Source organism: Lemur catta, chromosome 2, assembly GCF_020740605.2.
Source record: "Lemur catta isolate mLemCat1 chromosome 2, mLemCat1.pri, whole genome shotgun sequence".
Classification (NCBI taxonomy): Eukaryota; Metazoa; Chordata; class Mammalia; order Primates; family Lemuridae; genus Lemur; species Lemur catta.
This window is the reverse complement of record NC_059129.1, coordinates 51,352,982-51,379,965: the sequence shown is the minus strand read 5'-3', so window position 1 is coordinate 51,379,965 and position 26,984 is coordinate 51,352,982. Positions and strand designations below refer to the sequence as shown.

The following is a 26,984-nucleotide window of genomic DNA, read 5'->3' as shown; positions in this document are numbered from 1 at the left end:
ACTGACTGCATTACAGCAGTGAAAAAATAATAAAATTGGCAAGTCTTATGTGCTGGAGTTGCACTGTAGTAGATGCCTCTTTGATAAACATTTAAAAATAGCAAAACAAAAACAAACTAGTTGAAAACTAATACGAAAGAACTGATATCTGTCTTGTCACTTTTAAACTATAAGCTCCACGAAGTGTGGACTCATAATTCATTTCTACACTGTCATCATATGTTTAACGGCATTTAAATAACACATTCTTTAAACCACTCTCCTCCATTTTAGTGTTAAATCTCTGGGTTTCAAATAGAAAGGAAAGATATTTGTATAAAATTCAATACTAGGTATGGTTATTATTTGAATATTACTAACCCTATATCGATGGTCTCTGTGAATACTTCCCAAAAAGCACTCCATGCATAAAACACAAGTTGGATCAACTGCACAGTCTCTGTAAAGTTAAAGAAAAAAACAATCAGTGTTATAAAATAATCATATATTTCACAACAGACTATTTTAAATTGGAACTCAGAAGAATCAGAATAGTGAAGTTTCTTGGTGTTATTAGAAAGGAAATATCATCCCCAAAGATCTGTAAGACCTTTGAAAAATGCAATTAGTTTAAGAGACCTGCTTGTCATAATGGATGTGTACTAAGGAGTTTTTCAAGGCACGTATTAGTAGAATGGTAAATTTTAACTTAATGATAAATTTTCCCACAGATTTGGGGAAATCACATTATATATTAAAACACAGAGATGTGTATGGAATAGATTCAAAATATGTACAAATTCTTATGATTCATCTCTTAGGATTTCAAATAACCTCCTTCAAAAAGGTGTTTGAGACCAACAGTCTTCAAAGTGACATGTATGCACCCCCAGAAAGGCAAGAATATCAACTGGGATGCAAGAAGACAATATCAGAATGTATGCTTCTATTTAAATTTTAGGTCAGGTATGGTGGCTCATGCCTGTAATTCCTGTGCTTTGGGAGGCTAAGGTGGGAGGAACGCTTGAGGCTAGGAGTTCAAGACCAGCCCGGGCAAGGTAGTAAAACTTCATCTCTCAGAAAAAATAGCTGAACGTGATGGTGCGTGCCTGTAGTCCTAGCTACTCAGGAGGCTGAGGCAGGAGGATCACTCTGCTTAAGTTCAAGAGTTCCAGGCTGCAATGAACTATAATCACATCACTGCACTCCAGCCTGGGTAACAGAGCAAGACTCCAACTCTATAATAAATAAATAAATACATACATTAGAACTAAAAGAGGAAATTAAACATTCCACGTGTTCAGCACACTGATATGGGTCTCCTTACCTGGTTCCTATATCTAGTGTTTACACAACATGCATGGCCCATGAGACATCCTGATAGAGATTAGGAATTCCACAGGTTGGCTGTAGTGCCCTCAATTTTTCATTTGCTTTTATCATACTTCCAGTTAGATATATTAATATTTATAGATCATATCTTAAGAGAATCTCTATAATTTGTGAAATGAAACGGGGAGTATAAAATTAAAATCTATATTGGTGTCTGCCCCCAGTTTCTGACACAGAGCTCCTAAAACCCCTACAGACAGAGGTGCTAGGAGAATCTTTTGCTAATATTTGGTCTTTGACACTAGTTCCAGACACAGAACTGGTAAAGAGTCTTTTCTTCTAATAAAGTGACTGATGGCTGGTGAGCTCCTGGATAGCCTCAGGACGGGAAATGATGCCAGGGAACCAACTTTGTGATTAGAGGATTGAAACTTTCAGCCACATCCAGGGGCTGAAGGTTGAGTTGATCAGCAATGGGCAATGATGCATTCTATCATGTCTATGTAATGAAACCTCCACAAAAATCCAGGAGGATTAGTTTTGAATGGCTTCCATATTTCTGAACAGGTAGAGGTGCCTGGAGTGGGGTGTGCCCAGAGAGGGCATCAAGGCTGTTCCCTTCCCACATACCTTGTCCTATGCATCTCTTCCATCTAGCTGTTTGTTCATCTGTATCCTTTGTAATATCCTTTAATAAATGGGTAAACTTAAGTGTTTCCCTGAGTTCTGTGACCTGCTCTAGCAAATTAATTGAACCTGAGGAAAGGGTCATGGGAATCACCAATTTATGATTGGTCAGAAGTACAGGTGACAACTTACTACTTGCAATTGGCTTATGAAGTGGAGGGCAGTCTTGCAGAACCAAGCTCTCAACCTGTTGGATCTGATGCTATCTCCAGGTAGGTGGTGTCAGAATTTAATCAAATTGTAGGACACCTAGTTGGTGTCCACTGGAGAACTGCTTGTGTGTGGGAAAAACCCCACAAATATCTGGTGTGAAAAGTGTTCTGTGTTGAGTGTTGTATCCCAAACATTTTATCTCTCTACTATCCCAGTGCCGGACACCTGGATTACCTCCAATGCCTTTCTACCACAAATAATGTTGCAATGATCTGTAAATGATCTCTTATAGATCTGTTTGAAACTTTCTTTGCGTATAAGCTCAAGAGTAGAACTGCTGGGTCATACACGTGCAAAGGCTTTTATAGCCCTCCATCTTCACCAGCACTTGGTATTATCATTTTCTAATGTGTGTCAACCTAACATATGAAATGACATCTTATTATTCTAATTTGCATTTGCGATTGCTAATGTTTGAGTAACTCTTCATATGCTTGTTGCTTTTGGGGTTTCCTTTTCTTTAAATTGCTTGTTAATACTCTTTGTACATTTTCCTGCTGGGACTTCTTTCTTTATCTTGTTTATTTGCAGGAGTTCCTTGTATACACTGGTCTGGACGATAATTGCTTATCAATATCAAACATTGAAAGTACTGTCTCTCATTTTGTCAAAGTAAAAAATACAAAATTAATTTGTATTAATTTTGGCCATGGGGTGGTGGAGTCCCCTTTGTTAAACAGAACTCCCTATTTTGAGGCAATTATATTAATATATACATTTGGTTTGTGCTTTGAGGTTAGAAGTTCTTTCCCAAACCCAGGTCACAAAAATATTTTTCATTTTATTCTATTAACCTTTTGGCCTTATCTTCCATATTTAGGTATTTAATCTATCTGGAGTCTACCTTTGAATATGATGCAGAAAAGACACAGTCTTATTTCTCTGTATCTAATGGGCTACTTTTTTTCCAACACTATCTACTAAATGTTCTTTCACCTATTGATTATAATGTCACCTTTATAATATTAAGTTCCCACATGTCCATGGGCCTATGTCTAAGCTCTCTAATATATCTAAGTGATCTATTTGTTTATTCTTAAATCATACCACAGTTATTAGTATGGCTTTGCAGTATGTCTTAATATCTCATAGGATAAGTGCCCTTTTATTCTCTTTTTTAAAAACTCAAGCTATTCACAAACATTTGCTCTTCCACACATTATTTAGAATAAATTTACAGAGTTTTTATAAAATGGCCAACTAAAATTTTGACAGATTATTTGGAATTTCTAAGAGTTTTATAGTTTCATCTCTTACATTTAGGCTTTTGATTCATTTTGAGTTAATTTTTGTATATGTTATGAAGTACAAGTCCAACTTCCTTCTTTTCAATCTAAGTATCCAGTTGTCCTAGCACCATCTGTTGAAAATACTCTTTCCCCTTTGAAATGTCTTGGTACTCCTATCACAAATCAGTTGACCAAAGGCTGGTTCAAAGGTATTGAGTTATCTGAATCCATTGTTCACAGTCAGTTTCTCCTCCTTCTCCCTACTATACGTGACTAGTCTTAAATTTTTTTTTTAAATCAGGTGACCATAAACATAAAAGTTTACTTCTCTTGATTCTGTTCCACTCATCTATATGTCCATCCTCATGCCATTACCATGCAGATTAATTTGCAACTGTTCTGTGTGTACTTGAAAGAATACATATTCTGCTGGATGTGGTGGCTCACGCCTGTAATCTTAGCACTTTGGGAAGTGAGGAGTTCAAGACCAGACTGGGCAACATAGCAAGACCCCATCTCTAAAAAAAATAAGAAAAATTAATCAGGCACGGTGGTGTGTGCCTGTAGCCCCAGCTACTCAGGAGGTTGAGGCAGGAGGATTGCTTGAGCCCAGGAGTTTGAGACTGCAGTGAGCTATGATCACACCATTGCATTTCAGCCTGGGCAACAGAGTGAGACCCTGTCTCATAAAAAAAATAAAAATTAAATTTAAAAAATGAGTGCAAATAGACAACCTGAATAGGCCTATATCTATTAAAGAGATTGTGTCAATAATTAATAACCTTCCAAAACAGAAAGCACCGGGCTCAGATGGGTTCACTGGTGAATTCTGTCAAATGTTTTAGGAAGAAATTATATCAATTCTCTACAATATCTTCCAGAAGATACATGGAAGCTGGGAGAATACTTAATAACTTATTCTATTAGGCCAGCAACACCCTAATGCCCAAACCAGACATAGACATTACAAGAAAACTACAGACCAATGTCTTTCATGAACACAACAAAATATTAGCAAATTGAATCCAACAATGTATAAAAAGAATTACACATTATGACCAAGTGCGATTTATCCTAGGTTTGCTAGGCTGGTTTAATATTTAAAAAACATGAAATCCACCACAGTAATAGGCTAAAGAAGAAAAATCACAAGATGGTACCAATGGATGCAGAAAAAGCACTTGACAAAATGCAATGTCCATTGATAATAAAAACTCATCAGCAAACAAGGAATACAGGAGAACTTCCTCAACTTCCTCAATGAGATAAAGCGTATGTATGAAAAAATTATACCTAAAATCACACTTAATAATGAAAGACTGAATTTCTACCTAAGATTAGGAACAAGACAAGAATGTCCACTTTCACCAGAGCAATAAGGCACACAAAGGAAAAGGCAAAAAGATTGAAAAGGAAGAAGTAAAACTGTTCCTATTCCCAAAAGACATACAAAAATCCTAAGAAACAAAAAAATAAAAACTACTAGAATAAGGGAATTTAGCAAGGAAGGTAACAGGGTATGAGTTTATATCAGAAACCAGTTGTATTTCTTCATACTAGCAGAAAATAAATGAAAACTAAAATTAAGAAAAAAATTCAATTTATAATGGCACCATAAAACACTTAGGAATAAATATAATAAAAGGTATGTACAATGTCTACATAAAAACTCTAAGACATTGCTAAAAGAGATTTAAAAGGAAGACCTTAATAAATGGAGAGACAGAAAATGTTCATGGATTAGAAAACACAGTATTGTTAAAATGTCAATTTATCCAAAATTGATCTACAGATTCATGCAATCCTAATCATAATCTCAGTGGCCTTTCTTAAAAATAAAAATTAACAAATTAATTCTAAAATCTATGAAACGCCAAGGACATGAAGTAGACAAAACAAACAAAACTAAAGGAACAAATACGGAAGACTTAACTAGTCAGTTCAAGACTGACTATAAGGGACGGCGCGGTGGCTCACGCCTGTAATCCTAGCACTCTGGGAGGCCGAGGCGGGTGGATCGCTCGAGGTCAGGAGATCGAGACCAGCCTGAGCGAGACCCCGTCTCTACTAAAAATAGAAAGAAATTATCTGGACAACTAAAAATATATATAGAAAAAATTAGCCGGGCATGGTGGCGCATGCCTGTAGTCCCAGCTTCTTGGGAGGCTGAGGCAGTAGGATTGCTTAAGCCCAGGAGTTTGAGCCACGGCACTCACTCTAGCCGGGGCAACAAAGTGAGACTCTGTCTCAAAAAAAAAAAACAAAAGACTGACTATAAAGCTACAGTAATCAAAGTAATGCAGGTTTTGACATAGAATAGCCATATCAATGAATTATCTAGATTAGAGTGTCCAGAAATAGAGACTCACACTATATGGTCAAATGATTTTTGACAAGGTAACAAAGCAATTCTATGGGGAGAGTAACAAATGTTGCTGGAACAACTGGGCATCCACATGGAAAGAAATGAAAGCTTAACCCATCCCTCATGCCATATTAAAAAAACTAGTTTGAGACACATCATAAATCCAGACATAAAACTTCAAAGTTTACAGAAGAAAACATAGAGAACATTTTTGCCATCTGAGAGAAGGCAGAGATTTCCTGGACAGAGGAACAATAATCATAAAAGAAAAAAAGGTGGTAAATTGGACTTCATCCAAATTAAAAACTTCTGTCATCAAAAGAAACCATATAAGCCACAGAATTTGAGAAAATAGTTACAAAACATGCCTGACAAAGGACTTGTATCCAGAATATTATAAAGAACTCCAAAACTCAATAGTAAATAAACAATCTAATAAAAAATGGACAAAGACCTGAACAATAACTTCACCACAGAAGTTAGATTAATGGGCAATAAGCACATGTAAAATTGTACCAACATCATTAGCATTAAGGAAAATTAAGACCATCTGAGATACCACTATTTAGAATGCCTAAATTAAAAAGACTGACAACATCAACTGTTGGCGAGGATATGGAGCAACAGGAACTTTCATATTAATACATCACAGGAGAGAATGTAAAATCATTTTGGAAAAAGGTTTGGCAATGGCTTATGAAATTCAACATATACCTGCCCTTTGACCCAGAAATCCCACTCCTAGGGATTTATCCAAGCAAAATTAAAACATATGTCCACAAAAGACTTGTATAAAAATGGTAATAGCCTACAACTAATCTGTCAGGTAAGGGTGTTCACTGTATTAGAGTACAGTCTTGAAGGCTTATCTTATGGTGTCTTAATATTCCAAAAATTTGTCAATAAAAAGCTGCAGACTTTTAATAGTGTAGGATTCCTGTTATTTGGTATGTATAACACATAAAAATGTAGCTAAGTACAGAATAATGCCTATTATTTTAATGTGTTCCATATTTAAAAAAGAAAAAGGTCATAGAAGCTTTATTCACAATAGCTAAAACACTAAAAACAACCCAAATGTTCATCAACAGGACAATGGATTGCAGGCAACTGTGGTACATTCATACAATGGAATATATTCAGCAATAAAAATGGAGTCAATGTCTAATAACATCATGGAAAAATCCGATAGAGATCACGCTTGGTGAAAGAAGCCAGGCACAAAAAACAGTACGATTTTATAAGTTCTAGAACCAGCCAAAGTAATTTAAGGTGAAAATATCAGCATAGTGCTTACCTCAGGGGCCAGAACTGATAATAGGGAAATTTCTACTGCGATGGAAATGTTCTCTCTTGATAGTGTATGAGTTATGTGAGGCTAACTACTGTCAAAAATGTACTATTAAGATCTGTGCCTTTTGACACATGTAAATTTTTCCTTACAAAAAAACAAACAAACAACAACAACAAAAAAAAACACTGCAAAACTCAAATAGGGTACCAAGAAAAAAAATTTGGTAATATAAATTTGAGTTCCTCACTTGAATGGATTACCCCAAAGTGTTTCTGGTTCTACTTTTTCCTAATATCTAGACAAAGGCAGCTTACATATAAAGTTGACATATAGCCTATTATGTACTTATGTTTGATCCTGTACCAAACTGGTACAGAATAAATAAAGATGATCACAAACCTCCAAACCAAGAATATATAACTTATTTTAGACAACCACAGAAATCCAAATTATCTAGGACCATCAACTGCTCGGCCCCTGTCATTTTCCCAGGTCACAGAGAGCAGTGTAGACAAGGGAAAGTCAATTATATTGAAGGTCACAGTAATAACATACAGCATTAGAATTCTACTTCTAGCATTCTACCTTGAAAAATCCTGAAAGGTATACACAGAGTTGTATATAAACATGTATAGGGTGTTCTTTGCAGCACTGTTTGCTATAGAAAAAAAACCTAGAAATTGTAACGAAATTCCAAATTTCATTAATAGGTCAATCAAATAAATTATGTATGGCCTGTCCTTACTGTGGAAACATAGCACTTTTAAAGAATCAGGTAGATTTATATATACTGACATGGAATTATCTCCAAGACAAATTGTTACATGAAAACAGTAAGCCACAATTACAATATATGATTTCATTCATGTTTTATTGTCCATAATTAGAAATAACTAGTGTTTTTAAAACTAACACAACATTGATTTCAATCTCTGGACTATTCATGTTACAAAGAAACAGATTTAAATGGAATCCTGCTGAAAAGAGATCAAGACTTCATGTTTTTAAAAAAGCAAGAAACTGAACAACTCTTCTTACTGAAAATAAGGTTTTCCATATTAGAGTTTTATTATTTCCAGACAGAAAAGGAATGGAACTATCTATACCCCTTTGCTTGAGGTATTATTCATAGTTCAGTACCTTATCTAAAGAAGAGTATTGGTTTTAAAAAACTCACACATATAATACTTTATAGTTCCATATATGCTTTTTTATATATTAATACATTACCTCATTTTATCCTAACAACTCAGGTAGAAAAAATAACTCCAAAAAAAGCCATAAAAAAATCACCACTAAAGACACTTCTAGGCCGGGGGCGGTGGCTCACGCCTGTAATCCTAGCACTCTGGGAGGCCGAGGCGGGTGGATCGCTGGAGGTCAGGAGTTCGAGACCAGCCTGAGCAAGAGCGAGACCCCGTCTCTACTAAAAATAGAAAGAAATTATCTGGGCAACTAAAAACATATATACAGAAAAAATTAGCCGGGCATGGTGGCGCATGCCTGTAGTCCCAGCTGTTTGGGAGGCTGAGGCAATAGGATCGCTTAAGCCCAGGAGTTTGAGGTTGCTGTGAGCTAGGCTGACGCCACGGCACTCACTCTAGCCCGGGCAACACAGCGAGACTCTGTCTCAAAAAAAAAAAAAAAAAAAAAAAGACACTTCTAATGCTCATCCACATCCAAGTTTGCATCTCTTCCAGACACACAGGAGAGAATTATACTTTCCTGATCTGTTTTGCAGCTGGACAGAGGCCTTATGACTAGTTTTGACTAATGGGATTGTGGGCAAGGTCATCAATTCTGAGCCAGAGCATTTATTTGCTGGGCAAGACCCTCCAGCTCTATTCTGCCCTTGTGGTGAACTCTCAAAGCACTGTGCTAAGTTTATGGAGACATAGGATGGTGGTGTGAAGAAACTACTTGAGCACAACCCTCTATTCATTGCACCACTCATGTGAATTGGTCACACAGTCTGAGTAATAAATATATCTTGGCATTTAAAGTCTTTGAGATTTTAGGGTTGTTTGTTATTTTTAGCATAATCTTCTGTCATAACCAACAGAATCAGAGATAAAACATCCCAATACAAAGAAATGAGAAATGTTTCAGGTGAGGAATACCTTAATTATCCTGATTTGAGTATTACACATTGCATGTATGTATTAAAATATTACATGTACCCCATAATATGTACAATTATTAGGTACCAATAAAAAATCAGAGTCAAAACAAAAAAATTAAAGCAAAATTGTTTAATAGTTTATAATAAAGTATCATAAAGTACTATCAGGAAACATAGGATAAAAATATTCCTAACTGATGGCAGCATAACCCTCCCACCCCAACTTCTGGTTATCTATAACATTCACAGTTAGGTTTTTAAAAGTTAAAAAAGAATGTTCTCAACTATGCAAAGAAAACAGTGGAACTAAGTATCAGTTCTCTATATCTAACAGAAGTGCTAAACTCAAAATTTAAGCCACACACTAAAGTGTGATTTCATATTCTATTATTTTATTTTGCTTAATGGTTATCAAATGCCAAAATACACAGGATCAGAATGGACACTAAGACCTGTTTCTAAGATTTTTGTACTATAAAACCACCTCTATTTACTAATGAATAACAAGTGCTGTTTGACTACTCTTTTCCTAACATAGAACACAGTACAGACAAATATCATAAAAAGCTTACTGCCTGCAAACACAGATAGCCATTTCTGACATCACAGAGACTACAGAAAAACAATTTGTGACCTACACAATTTCAGAGACTATGAACAAATAACTCTCCACAGGAAAACCAACCTATTCCCTTCACAAATCCTTTTCCTAAGTACTATACATAAAAGGCTCCTCAGTATCATTTTTTCTAGTTAAAGAAACCCTCCACGCTATAGACACCAGTCACCTTTACCTTGATGGGTTTAGTTTAGAAACTTTCCCATAATTCCAATAACCATATTTCATCTTTCCAAATGACAGACTCTATGTCATTTTACCAGGGCACTGGATTTCATGGGAACATCTACTTTTAACATGAGATATTTCTCCTTAGCACCCAGCATTTACTATGAGGTTACTATGTACCCAGTATTGTGTAAAGCACTACACACAGGATCTCATTTACCCTCTTACAACACCGTAATAAATAATTTGGCTGGTCATTGTCCCTGGTTCTTGGGAGGTAATTTCTAAACCCTTAGAGTTATTATGTGATAGGAGTGTCCTTGTTATCGCCGCCCACACCCCCACATCTTATAGTTTAGGCTAAAGAAATGACAAAGTGGGGGCTGAATGATATGATTAGAGGATTTGGGCTTTGAGCCACGTAATACCAGCCCAGCCTCTGGGAAAGAAAGGGGAGCTGAAGATTGAATAATATGGGCACTGATTTAATCAATCACTCCTATATAGCAAGACCCAAATAAAAACTCTGGACATTAAAACTTGGGTGATCTTCCCTCGTTGGCAATATTGTGTATGCTGTCATACATCAAAATGTGCCAGGAGGGTAATGTGTCCCTGAGGACAATGGAAACCTCCCATTTGCAACTCTTGTCCTGTGTGCCTCTTCCCTTTCACTGGGTCTGATTTGTACCCGTTTGCTATGGTAAAACTTTAATTGTAAGTACAATTGGCCCTCCATATCTGTGGGTTCCACCTCAACAGATTCAACCAACTACAGACTGAAAATATTTGAGAAAAAAAATGGATAGCTGCATCCATACTGAATATGCGGACTTTTTTCTTGCCATTATTCCCTAACAATACAGTACAACAACTATTTACATAGCATTTACATCATATTAGGTGTTATAAGTAATCTAGAGATGATTTAAAGTATATGGGAAGATGTGTGTAGGTTATAAGCAAATATCACACCATTTTATAAAAAGGAAGTAAGCATCTCGGATTTTGGTATCTGAGGGGGGTCTTGGAATTGATGCCAAAGGATGGACTGTATAGCTTTTTTCTGAGTTCTCTGAGTTTTTCTAGTGAATGAATTACCCAACCTAATGTAGTTTATGGAGATGTCTCAATTTGTAGCCAGCTGATCAGAAATGAGGGTAGCCCCGGGGATCTCCAAACTTCCAGCTGTAACTGAAGTGAGGACAGTCTTGTGGAAGATTGTGCCCTTAACCTCAAGGTTAGCCAATTTCAGATAACAATCATATTATTAATAGTATTACCCCCAATTCACTGTTGAAGTTGAAGTCCCACATTTATTTTAACCAATGAAAGTCACTACCATAACTATAAATGCATGGTTTTATGTTTGTTGAGCACCTTCTAGATACCAGATTTAATACTAATCATTTTATGTGTGATCATGTTTAATCCTTCCATAAACCTCCAAGATAATCAATATCCTTGAGGAACCTGAGGCTCAGAGTGGTTAAGTGACTTACCTGAGCCATCCTGGGGCTCACTTCATGAACTTCCCTTCCCTTAGTTATTGCGGTATTGTGCTGCCTGTTGTTCACTGCCCGTTAAGTAGTTGCCCTCATGTATTTCATTTGGTTTTTTGAATGTTTACAGTGGGGGAGGACCTGATTCAGTACCAGTTATCCTGCTATAACCAGACAGTAACCTGAGGTAGGGGGAGAGATTTCATATCTAAAGATCCTACTAGGGCCCAAGTTTGGACCAGACTCCTCAAAAAAATTATATTTCTAAACTTTGATTTCTTCAACCAAAAGAATGGTTGCAAACATGGGAATGATCAAATAAGTCTGTATCTTGAGGATAATGAGAATTAAGTCTCCTCCTGTCAGAGAAGAGAGTTACAAATATGCAAAAGTAGAAAAATAACCCTATGGTATTGGATTGGAACCAGACAGATGACTACAAATGTGTGATTTTTTAATATCTGTTTCAATGTGTTTATATAGATAGATATAAAATAAATATAGAAGCTCTTTGGCAAAATGGATGATTTCAAGGCCAGAGCAAAGCCCAAGATGTACCTGGGATATCTTGCTGTGCCAGGATGAAAGGAGTGTTCAAAGAATGATGGGGATATGAAAAAGAATAAAGACAGCTTTAAGGGGCTCCTACAGGCCAAATCTAGGACAATTTGAGGATGAGAATAACGTGACTCCAGGAATAGATACTAATATAAATAAATAAAATAAAAAGTTTGATAATGAAGAGGATATTTAATAGTCTCAAAGTACTTCCCCACAAAATACTTGTTGATTAGGTAGGGAAAAAGAATGACTAGTTATAGAACAAATGAAAATAATATGCCACATGATAGAGTTGAAACACATGACTTCTGCAGTAATCCTGCCACAGATGCAACTTGAATCTAATCATGAGTATCAGACAAACCCAAATTGAGGAATAATTACAAAATAATTGGTCCGTAATCTTCAAAAGTATCAAGATCATGAAAGTCACAGAAAAATGGAGAAAATGTTCCAGATTGAAGATTAAAAGACAAAACATACAAATGCATGACTTGGAACTAGAGCCTTTTGGTACAAAGGACATTACTGGAACAACTGAATCTCAATTTCCTACCTGTAAATCATGAGGTTCTACATCTATTGCTCCAACCATCAATAAAATACTCAGAGGTTTTTGTAATGACAAAGAAAAAACTAGACCTAATAGTCTTTGAATATATAAAATGATCTCTATTGATATTCTAACCATGCTGATAAAGAAAAACCACCATAGACAGGCAGAGGCCTTAACCAAAAGTACCTTATCAAATTTAAATTTTGTAGGAAAAAGTTTTAAGGGAAAAAAAAAGTTAATGCCTCCATCAACAGGACATCCACACAATGAAATATTATGTAGCTACATAAGCTGATATGAAAAGATGCCAAGCTTTTGTTAAATAAAGGAAAATTCAGCCCAGTTTATGTAACATATTCCCATTTGTATGTAAGTGTGATTAGATGTATGTTTAAGATACTCGTATATTAACATATTGGCCTATGAATGCAAACAAAATTTCCAGAAGGATACATGAGACTATGTTAACAATGATTAATTCCGGGAAATAGGAATGAATAGTCAAAAAGGGGACAAGGCACTTTATTCTCCATCTTTCACTCTTGTATACTCAGTTTTCACCAAGAAAAAAACAGACTTTCCAGTAGGAATAAATACATATTAGCACCCAGATCTTGCTTTCTAACTACCATTCCCAACTGAAAAGAAAATCCCCGGAAACATGGCTGATTCTACATATGGGTCAGAGTACAAGGTGAGCTGTGGACATCTTTTTGTGTCAGAAAGGAAAGAAGCACCCAAAAACTAATGAAGGCATGTGAAAAGGACAAAGAAGCTAGTGTGATGGGGCTCCCATTAGCCAAATTTGGGAGAATATGAACATCAAAAAGAATTATTGTAACAAAAAAAAATATCAAGAAAAGAATATGATTATTGCATGAGTCAAGATAGAATTATGAAGGAGAAAGAAAGCAAACAGTCACACAGTGGGCTTCTAGAATGTTGCTGACAATCTATGTCTTAATCTGGAAAATAATTACATGATGTTCATTTTATAACCATTTACTAAATGGTATGTATTTGGTATGGACTTTTTAATATATATATTTCAAAAGGTTTCAGGTGGAAAAAAGAGGTCAAGTAAAAACAGGAGGCTTTTAGAAAGAAAATTATAGTATTTTACCTGCAAGAGTATGTAGGTTCTCCTACTTTAAAAACACGACCACAAAGATGAGAAGGTTTGTTTGCTTGTTCAAGTTTTGGAAATCCAAATGCAGGATCTTCACCACAAAGGTACCATTCCATCGGTCCCAACAAAATATGCTGTGCCAGCATGTCTTCTTTCTGTGGAAAAGGGTTGGGACCCCTGCAGTAGATTTTGGGTACATAGTGGGCTAAATGCTGGTACACTTCTCTAGTGAGGTCAGTTGCTTGTAGCCATTTCTTTAAAAAAGAAAAAAGAAAAAAATAGTTTTAAGTAATGCCAATAAACTGCTAATTTGAACAAATGTATCCTTCTTTTAGGTACAAAAATAATAAAAGAGTCTTATATTTTGTTTACAACACTCACCACTGTATATTAGAAATTTAATCTATTAAAACATGAACTATGTTAGAATTCTACTTTAAAGTATAAGTAAAATTAAAATGAACTCCTCAAAGTGAGTCCTAAAGCAACCTTCTATAGACAGTACAGGAAACTGACTACAAGAAATCATTACATAAGACACTAGCCACTGAGCTTATCTGAATTCCTTTCTAATGCTTTGCTCAAATGTGTGATATGGATTCTCATGTCAGTTTGTCCACAGGAAGAGCATGCAGTGTACATGAACAGTCAATACAATAGTTATGTTTCTCACTGATTGATAAATGTGTTTACATACCACTCTTTTATGAATACATCAGTTCAAAAGAGACTCGTTCTGTCAATTATGCCTTCTTTCCCTGGTCAACCTCTCTCTATAAGTCCTTTTCCTTTTGCTCTCCCTACTAAAAACAAAGGCTACTTTTCTCTGACCCTCTAAGCCTTTATGTCCAATTACTTGTTACAATTACACTTAGATATCTCATAGGCACCAACTTAATACATCCAAGACTGAACTCATGATCTTGCCCACCTCCCCCACCACCAAAATCTGTTATTCTCTCCATTTCCCTATTTTAGCTCTACCTGAGTCTCCACACCAGAAAACCTGAAAATTTTTCTTCTTCCTCACCCCAACATCCAATCAATCATCATGTCTCGTCTGTTAGGCTTCCTAAATATCTCCAGAATCCATCCATTTCTTTCTCCACAGCCACTACCTCCACTACCCTAGTCCAAACTCCTTACTCCCATCACCAGGATTAGTGCAACAATGCCCTAACTGGTGATCCCACTAGACTTGCCCTTATGCAATCCATTTTCCAACTTTACTACCAGAGTGATTTTTGCAAAATGCCAACCTGATCATGTCATTCAGCTTTCCATTACATTTAGGATCAAGTCAAGCACCTGATAGGGCTTTTGAAGTCCTTTGTCTTTATGGACTCTCCAGTCTTCTCCTCCTAAGATTGTATTACTCCTCTCTCTGCTTTACAAAGCTATTTTCCACTCATTCTTCAGATTTCAATTTATGTTTCACTTTTTCTAAGATGCTTTCTCAGCCCATTCCCCACCCTACCCCTCTTTCCCATATTCCCAGGTCTAAAACAGAACCTGGCCTCAGGAAGCATTTAGTAAAATCTGTTAAGTGAACTGTTAAGTGACTATAAGTTTGTTTATACTACTTACTGTCACATAACATTGACACTCCAGAGATACTCTATGTGGCTTTAATGAAAGCAGAGATAAAGGAGATCCAAGCCTGCAGCATGGATCAGATATCAGTCTCTAAAAATGAAACCAAATAAGCCCTAGATAAGGCACCCTTCAAACCACCCCCTTTCTTTTTCCCTTTCTATTTCCTTAAGTCTTTTCCCTTTATTCTCTCATGCATCCCTGCCTCCTCTGTCAACTCTATGTGTTTATTTGTTTTACATACTTCTTTGTGTAATCACAAGTCATTTTGGCTCTAAGTAAAATAAAAATTTAAAAATCAGGAAACATGAAATAAAATGACTCACATCTACTACAATGCAGTTAACTTAACTGCTAACTTACAAATCCAAGGTTTATTTAGATTACAACCTAAGCTCTCATTACATCTTTGTTTAAAAAAAAAAAGTATGTTCAAGTGATATCTAACACTGTAAGAAGTCAATACAAGGTCTTCATGTTGGTTATTACTTGTACATTCTTTAATCCACTTCCCTCCTTCTAAAAATAACATACAAAGAAAGATTTTAAATATTCATGAGGTAGTATATATTAACTTTCTAGTCAATTTCATGTTTTTAAAAAACTTTTACTAAAAATGTAAAATTTTTTTCGTAAGAGACTAGATGGAAGCTTATAACTGAAAACAGTGAAAGAGTTTTCATCTCTAAGGTGAAACTGTATTTTCCAAACATTATTACCTTGTGTTTCCTTTATGTAAATAGGAAATAGACTAAATTACTTTTAAAACAACAGTATTTCTTGGGAGACAACCCTACAGGTTTTAAGGATTCTGTTCCTTTAGAGAGTGACTCTAAATCACAATGTTATATACACACACATATACTTTAAGCTTGGTAATTATAAAAAGGACAAGTTTTTTTTTAAAAAAAGTAAAAGCAAAGAGTCATCAACAAGCAAACTAGAATCTTCTTTGAGCTAAAAGACTTTTTTTTGGCCTCATCCAAGGGTAAATGTCAGATTTTTTTTTTTTTTTTTTTTTTGAGACACAGTCTCAAAACAGGGTCTCATTCTGCTGCCCAGGTGATCATAGCTTACCACAGCCTCAAACTCCTGGGCTCGGGTGATCTTCCTATCTCAGCCTACCAAGTAGCTAGGACTACAGGGGTGCACCACCCAGCCTAGCTAATTTTTTTTTTTTTTTTCCCCACCAGAGACAGGTCTTGCCATGTTGCCAGGCTTGTCTCAAACTTCTGGCCTCAAGCAATCCTCCTGCCTCAGCCTTGCAAAGTGTTGGGATTACAAGCGTGAGCCACCAAGCCCAGCCACAATGTCCAATTTTGACCCATTGTCAGCAAACCAAAATTTCAACGAAAGTAGTCAAATTATCCTCATCAATTTACTCTTTATGAATGAAAAATTAACCAATAAGACCAAAATAATTTACTTTTATGATCCTAGAACATGAAGTGCTTCAGACTATTTTAATTTACATAACATGATAGATTTTATTTAAAAAGCAACTTTTGTTTTTCTCATATTTTATGTTCCCGTTTCTCCTAAAACTTCACTTTTGCACGATTTTAATCCAGGGAGAATAACAGGTTTCTATAGAAAAGATGCTTTCTAAAAGAAATTATGTAGTCTTGTGGTTCTAACAATAGACAGGTCAAATCTGTTCATAGATTTCTCAATAAAAAATTCAGAAGCTAGTATCCCCTCTGGTTAAGAAAAAGAAATCAATCACCTTATATAAAACATTATTAGTAAAACAAGTATTTCATTCTAAATATTGTTTTATTAAATATCATAAATTATTAATAAGACATAAAAATCTGATTCAAGAAAGGCAGGCATATGTTCCTCATTTTTAAAAAGTTTACTATAATCATATGAAAAATTCAAAACTACCTAACATATTTGGACTCTATCATAGGCACTTTAACCTTATTAAACTTACATACTTAATATATAAAACAAATTCTCAAAATAATAAAACCTATAGCTTTTCATATTAGTTCTAACATATGCTAACTGTAAGTGTTTCTTCAACACAAAAAAATACTGAGATTTCTAATTTGGTTACATTTTAATTTGTCCTTATTTCAGACACTTGTAGCTGACACCTATGTACACACGAGAGTAATAAACATTGACTATCTTATTAGTAAGTCCCTCATAAGGGAAGTAAAGAAACTGTCAACTCATTCCTCTAAAGTAAACATGTTATGACAATGTTACTGGAGCTTTCCTTTTAGTGAATGCTAAATTGAAGGCTTGGAATAGAAAGCAGGTATTATACAATAAACACAAAAATGAAAGACTCCCTAGAGGTTAGCCTTTTATTACTGTATCTGATTATTATTATATACCAAATTAAAATTATATCCTTTAACCACATTTGGTTTTGCTTTCAAACAAGGATAAGCAACATGTAAGTTAATCATAAAACAACAAGCACTAGGGCTCAAAGGAGTTTTCAGGATGATATAGAGAAAAATTTTAAACAAATTATATTAAGAGCTCTACAAATGAAGGAAAGCACTTACAAATAAAAATAATATAGAAACCCAATAATAGACAAAAAGCCTAATTAAAAATTGGCAAAGAAGATATACAAACGGTCAATAAGCTCATGAAAAGATGTTCAACATCATGAGTCATGAGAGAAACGCAAATCAAAACCACAGTGAAAAAGCACTTTACACCCAACAGAATGGCTATAATCAAAAACACAGGCAATAACAAGTGTTGGCAGGGATGTGGAGAAACTGGAACCCTCATACACTGCTGGTAGGAATGTAAAATGATGCAGCCGTTCTGGAAAAGTCTGGCAGTTCCTCAAAGGAGTTAACATATAACCCAGAAATTCCACTTCCAGGTATACCCAAGAGAAACAAAAACATATATTCACACAAAAATTTGTATATGAATGTTCATAGCAGCATGATTCATAACACCCAGAAAGTAGAAACAACCCAAATATCCTTCAACTCATGAATGGATAAATAAAATGAGGTATATCCATACAATGGAATATCATTTGGCAATAAAAAAGAAGGAAGAGGCCAGGTGTGGTGGCTCACAACTGTAATCTTAGCACTTAGGGAGGCTGAGGATTTTGCTTGAGGCCAGGAGTTCGAAAACAGCCTGGGAATTAGCGAGACCCAGTCTCTACAAAACATATAAAAATTAGCTCGTCGTGGTGGCATGCACCTTTAGTCCCAGCTACTCAGGAGGCTGAGGCAAGAGGATCGCTTGAACCCAGGAGTTTGAGGTTCCAGCAAGCTAGATGATGCCACTGCACTCCTACCACAGCCAACAGAGGGAGACCCCCTCTCAAAAAAAAAAAAAACCAAAAAAAAAAAAAAAATGTTGAACAGGAAGGAAATGCTCTTTGGAGCATTTTGGATTTCAGATTAGGGATGCTTAACTGGTACAATTGCAAATATTTCAACATCTGAAAAAATCCAAAATCCAAAACACTTCCAGGCCCAAGCACTTCAGATAAGGGATACTCAACATGTACATGCTATTAAAATAACATAGATGAACCTTGAAAATGTTATGCTAAGAGAAAGAAGCCACTCACAAATGACAATATATTAGATTCTGTTTATATGAAACATCCAGAATAGGCAAAGGTATGGAGACAAAAATAGATTCATAGTTACTTAGAGCTTAAGAGTTTAGGGGAGAAAATGGGAAGTGATTGCTAACGGGTACAGGATTTCTTTTTGGGGGCAATGAAACTGTCCTAAAATTGATTGTGGTGATGGTTGTACAACTCTGTGAATATACTAAAAACCACTGAATTGAATTATACAGTACATGAGTTATATCGCAATAAAACTTTTAAAATTTAATACAAAACAAACCAATACAGACATAAAACTCCTATAACAAATTTTTATTTATATTTGGGGAAAAACAATGTATGTATTTCCTAAATCATAATCACCCACTGGAACACATCATAACCACAGGTAGTATGAAATGTATTAAATAAAGTCAAGAAGTATTGGAAAACCATACTTGTGGAATCAATTCTACCAGGAAAAAGAGATTTGAAAAGAAAGGGCTAATATCCTAAACTTACAATTATTAAAGGGTCAGCTTAGATGCTTTTGTGAGACACACTAGTTGGAATGCATAGGGTCACAAAAAGTCCTTCCTCCTTACAATAGAAATAAGAAAAGCAGTGTATACATAAAATATGGTACAGATAATTACACTAGGTAATTTTAAATGGAAGTGATCCTAACAAATTACCAATTAACGAAGGCCTAAAGCCTGCAATAACTGCTTTGTCCACTTGTTTATCGTCTCTAAAATTTACTGTCAACCGGAGAGAAAATTTCAGTAATACATTTTAATTTGTGATAAAGGGCTGGGCTGGAGCCTAGGTGGAAAGAACAGTTTGAGGTGTTTGGTGTTCTAACCAAATACAGATAGTAAACTCCTTACAAAGTAAGGCTATGTTACAGTTTTATTATTAGTTTGCATCTCTATTTGAAAGAATTTTGTTGACCTTTGGACTAAATTTTTTTTAAATCTTATCGTTCAGAAAGCCATTGAAAAGTAAACAGAGTAAAAGTAAAATGTAGCTCAGACTGTCATCTTCACAAACTAAAATTAAGTCTCAATGAATAATGTTTTGTTGCATTTCCGTTCATTTTCCCCCAACATATCTGTTTGCTAACTGCACAAGAACTAGGAGCGCTGGCCTTCAGCACTAGTTTTATAATTGGTTTCCTCAGGAACCTCAACAAATTGAAGAACCGCTAATCACTTGATAGCTTGCACCTTTTTTATTAATAGAATACAGATAATGGAAGATGTATTCTGTATCACTGGGCCAACAGACACAAAATTCAGGGGAAGAAAAAAATAAATTACAGTACCATGAGGTAAACAGCAGTTTAGATATCAATTAAAAGAGACATGGAGAGCCAACAGCTGTCATTATTATTATTTCACTGGTTATTTGTAACACTACTTTCATTTTTTCAAATCTCTTTGATAAATGAAAGGCACATGGGGGCTGAAAATCCCAGGGTTGTGCAATATTAAGTAGAAAGTAAATGAAAACAGACCTAGACTAAACAAGTCAGTTTTTTAAAAATCCAACAAAACAAGCAAAGACTCCTGACTTATCAACGTGCTTCTTTAAACTTCTCACTTCTACTCTTGTCAATTATTTCCACCCAGACTTTAGTGCCCTCATCAATTCACACAAAGTAACTACTCACCGACCAACAGCTCCACGGTGTGCTCCACCCCAAATTTTGTTCATAACATACAGATTGCTGACTTGTTTCGTGACCTTCCTAGCAGCTTTTTAAATTGGAGGCCTTAGAGGTGAGGCCAGGCTGTTTTGGTCCATTCATAATCATTCCGGACAATCTGTTCTAATGGGTGTTCCCTGTCCTTTCTGGGGAGTGATGTCCTCGAGTTTATTAATCATTTTACAACTCTGCTACTTCTAGCACATTCATATTACCATTTTAGCACAATACTGGGTTTGAATGGCTTAAATTTGGGGCTCCTACTATACTGTGATCAACTCTCACGTTATTAGCTTATGCAATATTTGTTGAAAGCTGCTTTCTCAATGTTATATAACGTTTGTTCTCTATCCAACTACCTCCAACTCCTAGAGAAATTATGTTTTTTTAATCTCCCAGCTTCCGCTACTACTTTCTCATACTCAGTAAACTTTCCACACATGCATCAACTAACCAAACTGGTCGAGGGCGGGGGAAGCACTGGAAGTGGGTAATGAGGAACAGTGGTGTCGTTTGCATCCTTGGTGCCTAGGGGAGTCCCAGAAATAAAGTCGGGGGCTCGCTTAGGGTAGCATGTTTGCGCGGAGAAGGCGCTACTCCACCTATCTTAGGAAAAAAAATCAGGAAGATAAAGGAGGGCAATTATACCAAAAACACTAGGAAGCGTCTCTTTCTTTCTCCGCTTCCAAGACCTGTATAAAGGGCAAAAGCCCCGGTGTTGAAGGCTTACTGGGAGGGTGGAGGACAGGAGCAATAATGGAAGTTCTGTGGGTTTGCCTGGGCAGAGATGGAATGCAAAGGTGGCTGGTGCACAGCACAGCTCTGAGAGCTACTGAAGATGGAAAGAGAAGGGCAGGATCGGTGGCGTTCCCGGGTCGTTACCCCAAAAGGCGAGGCCGGCACTGCTGTTACCCCAAGAAGTCTGGGCCGGGCCACTCTGGGATTTCCAGGCGTCAGTTCCTCCCCCGGGGCGCGGCCTGCTAGGGCCGGACGTACCCACCCGGGTCCCGGCACTCACCCCCGCTGTCTCCTCAGCCGAACATTCCAGCAAACTCCGGTCGATGGCCTGCACCTCGGCCTCCAGCTCCGACGCCATCTTCTCTCTTCCTCCCCAGTGCTACCGCTGCTATCGCCGCTCCGAAAGCCACAGCCTCGTCTCGGCCCCAGGGGCCGCGACAGCCACCCCTGCCCCAGGCAGCCCCGGGGCCGGCCCAGTGGCTGCGGGTGGAGCAGGAGAGGGAGCGAAGGGTGACGCGAACCGGACAGACGGGACGGCGGCCTGCTGCACTCGCTCCCGGGCTTGGTGCCCAAGACTCAAGTCACTGGCTCGTCCCTGACCCGGGGAAGGACACAAAAAACCCTAGGCCTGGCACTGTCGCTAGCCGCTACCGCGTCCAGCACCGGGAAAGGGGCAATAACACCCAGGAGGGGAAGCGGCGTATCTTGGGTACTGTAGTAGTCTCCTGCACGGCCAGGACGGACGTGGTGCCCTTATATGGTGCCCCATGCGGGCATGTGGGAATTGTAGTCCGGCTTCTACCGGGAGACTCAGTAAATAGCAGCTCAGCGGGCGGGGCTTTCTGCACAACTAGGATCATGGGACGAGACTACTGGAGAGAAGCGCCCCCGTGGAAAAAGGCTGAAGAGCAATATACTGTGGGAACTGTAGTTTAATCGCCCCCAATCTCATTGGTTCATTTTTGTATCCCCAGCTCCTTGGACCGTGCCTGGCACGTGGTAGCCACGCAAGTACTCGTCAAAGTTCGGCATATAGTAGGCATTCTAAGACTTGTCAAAGAACGAATGAATGACGTTCCATTCCTGTAGTTCTATGGGTCTTGCCATCTATCATGCCCTTATCCCTTATGCTAATAACGGAAGTGAACATTATCCAGGTTTTTGAAGGCTTAAAACGTGTTTTAATTTTTTTCAAACACCTTAGTTATGACCACTTACTAAAATTTATTACAAATCTTGCTGCAAAGGAAAAGGAGTCTGTCAGGCCAATTCAAGGATTTACTCTTTTTTTTTGGTTTGTTTGTTTTGTTTTTTTAGTTCCCATATTTTATTTAAGAACTTATACAAAATCTTCCAAATAAATGAATTTTAATCCTCATCTTCCTCCTCTTCTTCGTCCTGGTTAATTTGGAAGTAACGTAATTCGTAACTCTCTTTGCTGTTAGCAACTACACGCAACCAATCACGTAGATTGTTCTTCTTCAAATATTTTTTTGGTGAGATATTTCAAATACCTTTTAGAAAAAGTCACCTCGGAAGTGACAGTGATCTTGCTCTTGCTTCTCTCCACGGTCACAACCCCTCCCCCGAAATTCCCAGCTTTTCCATTCACTTTGATTCTCTCTTGCAAAAACTGCTCAAAATTAGCAGCATCCATGATCCCATCTTCTACAGGGTGAGTGCAATCAAGAGTGAACTTCAACATTTGCTTCTTTTTTTTTGCCCCCGTTTGCCACAAGCTTCTTCTCGGTGCCATGGCGGCAGCAGGGGCAGAAAAGGAAAGATTTACTCTTGATAGGGACATTTTATAGAAATAGGTAATCATTGATAGAGTAGATACCAAATAAAATTATGTTTAGTTAAAAGTAATTAGACTCTTGACTGACAGTTGGGTGACTGGGCTTCTTAGAACAAGTCTCTTTAAAGTTTGTCAGAAAATTGCTTATACATTTTATCAAGTGTGTTAATTTATTCCCAGAAGGAGGTTGTGAATTACATATAGGGGGAAAAAAAAAAGCTCTGACCCAGACCAGGTGTGGAACATGTTTATGATTCTGTTTTTTTTTTTTTTTTTTTTTGAGACAGAGTGTCACTTTGTTGCCCGGGCTAGAGTGAGTGCCGTGGCATCAGCCTAGCTCACAGCAACCTCAAACTCCTGGGCTTAAGCGATCCTACTGCCTCAGCCTCCCTAGTAGCTGGGACTACAGGCATGAGCCACCATGCCCGGCTAATTTTTTTGTATATATATTTTTTAGTTGGCCAGATAATTTCTTTCTATTTTTAGTAGAGACGGGGTCTCACTCTTGCTCAGGCTGGTCTCGAACTCCTGACCTCGAGCGATCCACCCGCCTCGGCCTCCCAGAGCTAGGATTACAGGCGTGAGCCACCGCGCCCGGCCTCTGTTTTTTTTTTTTTAACAATCCTTTCAGATTAACCAGGTTTTTTAAAAAAGGAAATAAGTAATCCATAACCTAACAGTTCAATTAAGCTATGTTATCACTTTTAAAATTAAAAGTAATAACTGTATTTGTATAAAACTGTGTATGTATATGTATAAAAGCAGAAATTCAAACTCAAAGGGAATGTTTCAAAAATGTTTCAAAAAAGGAAAATTGAAAACTACCCATTCCTTTTACCCAAGTCCTTCTCCCCAAAGAAAATCATTGTTAACACTTTCTCGTGATTCTGTCCAGTAAAAAGTATGCACATATCTGCACAGATATCTATAATGAGATTATCTTCAAATTTTCTTCTATGTATTACTTTCTTTTTTGCCCAACTTCCTTGTCCCAATCCACTCACTAGTCAGAGTCAACCTGGAGGAAAACTGGGATTGTCCCAGCCTAGAGGCAAAGACAACATCTCTTGAGGGGTACAAGCATAAAATTTAAGCCATTAAAATAGAAAATTTCTATTCTTAACATTATAATTCTCTTCCTTCTGTTACTTTTGGATTGATTTTAATTGTTCTTTCTTTAAAGTTTTTATATATATTTTTATTTTAAAATGTCGTTGGGTATATACATTTCTTTAGCTTTTTCTACATTCTTGAGTTGGATGTTTAGGTTATGAATTCTCTTTTTCTCAGCATGTACATCTAAGGCAGTGGTGCTCAAAGTTGAGCGTGCATCAGATCTTGTTAAAATACAGATTTCTAGACCCCACTCTCAGAACTTCTGATTCAGTGAGTCTTGGGTAGAGCCTAAAATTTGCATTTCTATCAAGTTGTCAGGTCATTTGCTGGCCTGCAGAGCAAACTTAAGACCCACAGATTTATTAAGTGAATACATATCCCATTATATACTGCTTTAACTGCATTCCACAAATTTTGGTATATAGCATTTTTATTATCATTCATTTCTAAATATTTTCTAATTTTATTAGAATTTCCTCTTTGATGCATATAGTATGTTTTTGAATTTCCAAATCCTTTTTTATTTTTTGTTATTGATTTCTCATTGTATTGTATTGTGGGCAGAGCACAGGACCTGGATGATATGGATTCTTCAGTGTTTGATCACGTTTGCCATGTGGACTACAGTCAAGTAACTTCAAAGCTATTATTTCTTCAAATAATGAAAAGTAATACCTTTCATTGTATTTCCTCCTTCTGCAACTTCTATGTTTGATTTCCTTTTCTGTTCTTATGACTATTAATCTTTGTTGTTTTTCCATACTTTTAGCTGTGCTGCATTCTGAATATATCATCTAGTCTGCATATTCTCTCTTTAGATGTGTCTAATCTAATATTGAACTGTTTATTTTTACTTTCAATGACTTCATTTCTCATTTCTAGAGATTACATTTAATTCCTTTTCAAAGATTGCTGTTCTTTCATAATGTCTTGTTATTTCTTTATGCTTCTAAATCTCTTTTATGTCTTAGATACTTTTAATATATGCTTATTCAGTAGTGTTCATCAGATTGTTGTATTTATAAAGATTTTGAGAGTCTAATCTTTTTGTGTGTCTGGTGATCCTCACTTAAAAGATTGTTTCCTTTGTGCTTCATAATTGTGAATTTTGAGATCATCTTCACTTAGCGTTAGCTGTGGGACTCTCTGCAGGCCTGTATTCAAGGTATGTATCTTCAAAGTAGTTTTCCATTTGCTTCTGCAAAGCCAGGCATTCTAGAAAACATCATATACTTAGGATCAGACACTCTAGAAGTATCATATATCCAAGACCAATTTTTATGTCAGTTTCTTGGCTTGGGGATTCCCTAATAGTATTAATTCAACTGGGTGGCATTGTCCCTGTCTGTAAATTCTTAAAAGAGAGTACTTGTTTCTATTCCGAGTCAAGGTAAAAAAGTTCCTTGTCAGTTTTCTCTGCCAGTCAGTGAATTTTTTTTCTAGACTACTCTTTCACTGACGTTACATTCCTTTGAAAGCCCTGGCTTTATATGGGGGATCTCAGTTTCAATTCCAGTGTTTCTTTGACCCAAGGTCTTGTTTTCCATTCCCATGGGGACATTAAAAACTAAGCTCCAACTTCTAGTTAAATGTGGCAGAAAAGGGAAAAACAAGAAAGATAGAACAGGAGGGGAGATGACAGCACCAGAATTTTGGAAGGTGGAGACCAAATGGATGAGAAGTAACTGATTTAGCAATCAGAGAATGCTGAAACCTAAGCCAGCAGTAGAGAAACTCAGAATCAAGCTAATTCATGTGCAGAACCCTGAAAGACTTAGAAATCTGAGGCACCATGTGACTCTGAAAGTGGGTGAATATGATGCTAAAAGCAAGATTATTGTTTGAAAGTCTGTATAGCAGAAGTTAACGCTCCTCATTTCCCACCCTTGAAAACCATAGGTTTATCCTCTAGAGGCTACACCTGAGAGTCTTTTGACTGCAAGCTACAGCTGAGGACAGGGACACTGTACTGCATTCAAGAGAGTTGTTTCAAAGTCTACATACTGAACAAGGGTATCCTAGTCCATTTCCCCCTTTGGCTCTGAGAACCTCAGTGGCCAGGCTCATACCCCGCCCCCAGGTAGGAGTTTGGGAGATTCTTCTCCGGAGAGGTTGACCAGCCTAAAAGAAAATAAATCTATCCAAGAGGTGAGACCCCAACAGAATGATAGTCAGGTCATCCCACACATGCATAAAACTTCCAGTGATATTTTTAGTAACCTGTTCTTAAATATGAGTAGACAGGCAGTTATGCACAGATATTTGAGCAAAGCCTGTGAAAGAGAGACTAAAACAAAATGAAAATGGGAGAAACAGACACAAGTCATAAAGTTGGAAAGAACTTTAAAAAATGTTATTGAAATTCTTGAAAGAGATAAATGAAGATATTATATCCATGAAAGAAGAATGGGTGCTAGGGAAAAGGAACATTTAAGAACAAAAAGGTGCTCTTAGAAAATTAAAATGTGAAAACTCTGAATAATAGGAGTATCAGAATAAAGAAAATAGACGGATAGAAATTATCAAGGAAAAAATTTAAAAAAATTTTTAAGAACTGAAGGACATGGTTTCTAGACTGAAAGAGCCCATCCAGACCCAGCACAATGGTTTTGAACAGAGTAACATCATGGCAAGTCACTGGGAAGTTTCAGAACATCAGGAACAAAGAAGCAATCCATAAATTTCTAGAAGGAGAAAACATAAAGGCTCCAGAATC

At 36.8% G+C, this 26,984-nt stretch overlaps 2 protein-coding genes across 8 annotated transcripts in view; both read right to left on the bottom strand.

Annotated features, from left to right (window-relative positions):
- UBR2 (ubiquitin protein ligase E3 component n-recognin 2) overlaps nucleotides 1-22,112 on the bottom strand; it is a 105,948-nt gene extending 83,836 nt beyond the window's left edge. For 6 of the 7 annotated variants that reach the window (XM_045541951.1, XM_045541950.1, XM_045541952.1 and 3 more), the window contains exons 1-3: nucleotides 21,635-22,112; nucleotides 13,751-14,010; nucleotides 361-439 (exon numbers count right to left, since the gene is read on the bottom strand). In XM_045541951.1, the coding sequence (XP_045397907.1) occupies nucleotides 361-439; nucleotides 13,751-14,010; nucleotides 21,635-21,712 (417 nt within the window). In that variant the 5' untranslated portion in view covers nucleotides 21,713-22,112. Of the gene's footprint in view, nucleotides 1-360; nucleotides 440-13,750; nucleotides 14,011-20,580; nucleotides 21,221-21,634 lie in introns of those variants that run through there. The other variant, XM_045541953.1, reaches the window with a different exon arrangement.
- A 558-nt stretch (nucleotides 22,113-22,670) lies between these two features.
- LOC123631878 (60S ribosomal protein L22-like) lies at nucleotides 22,671-23,127 on the bottom strand. Its single transcript, XM_045541948.1, is given in 2 exon segments — nucleotides 22,671-22,848; nucleotides 22,850-23,127. Coding segments are annotated over 2 exon segments (387 nt in total). The 5' UTR covers nucleotides 23,111-23,127; the 3' UTR covers nucleotides 22,671-22,722.
- Nucleotides 23,128-26,984: the final 3,857 nt, after the last annotated feature.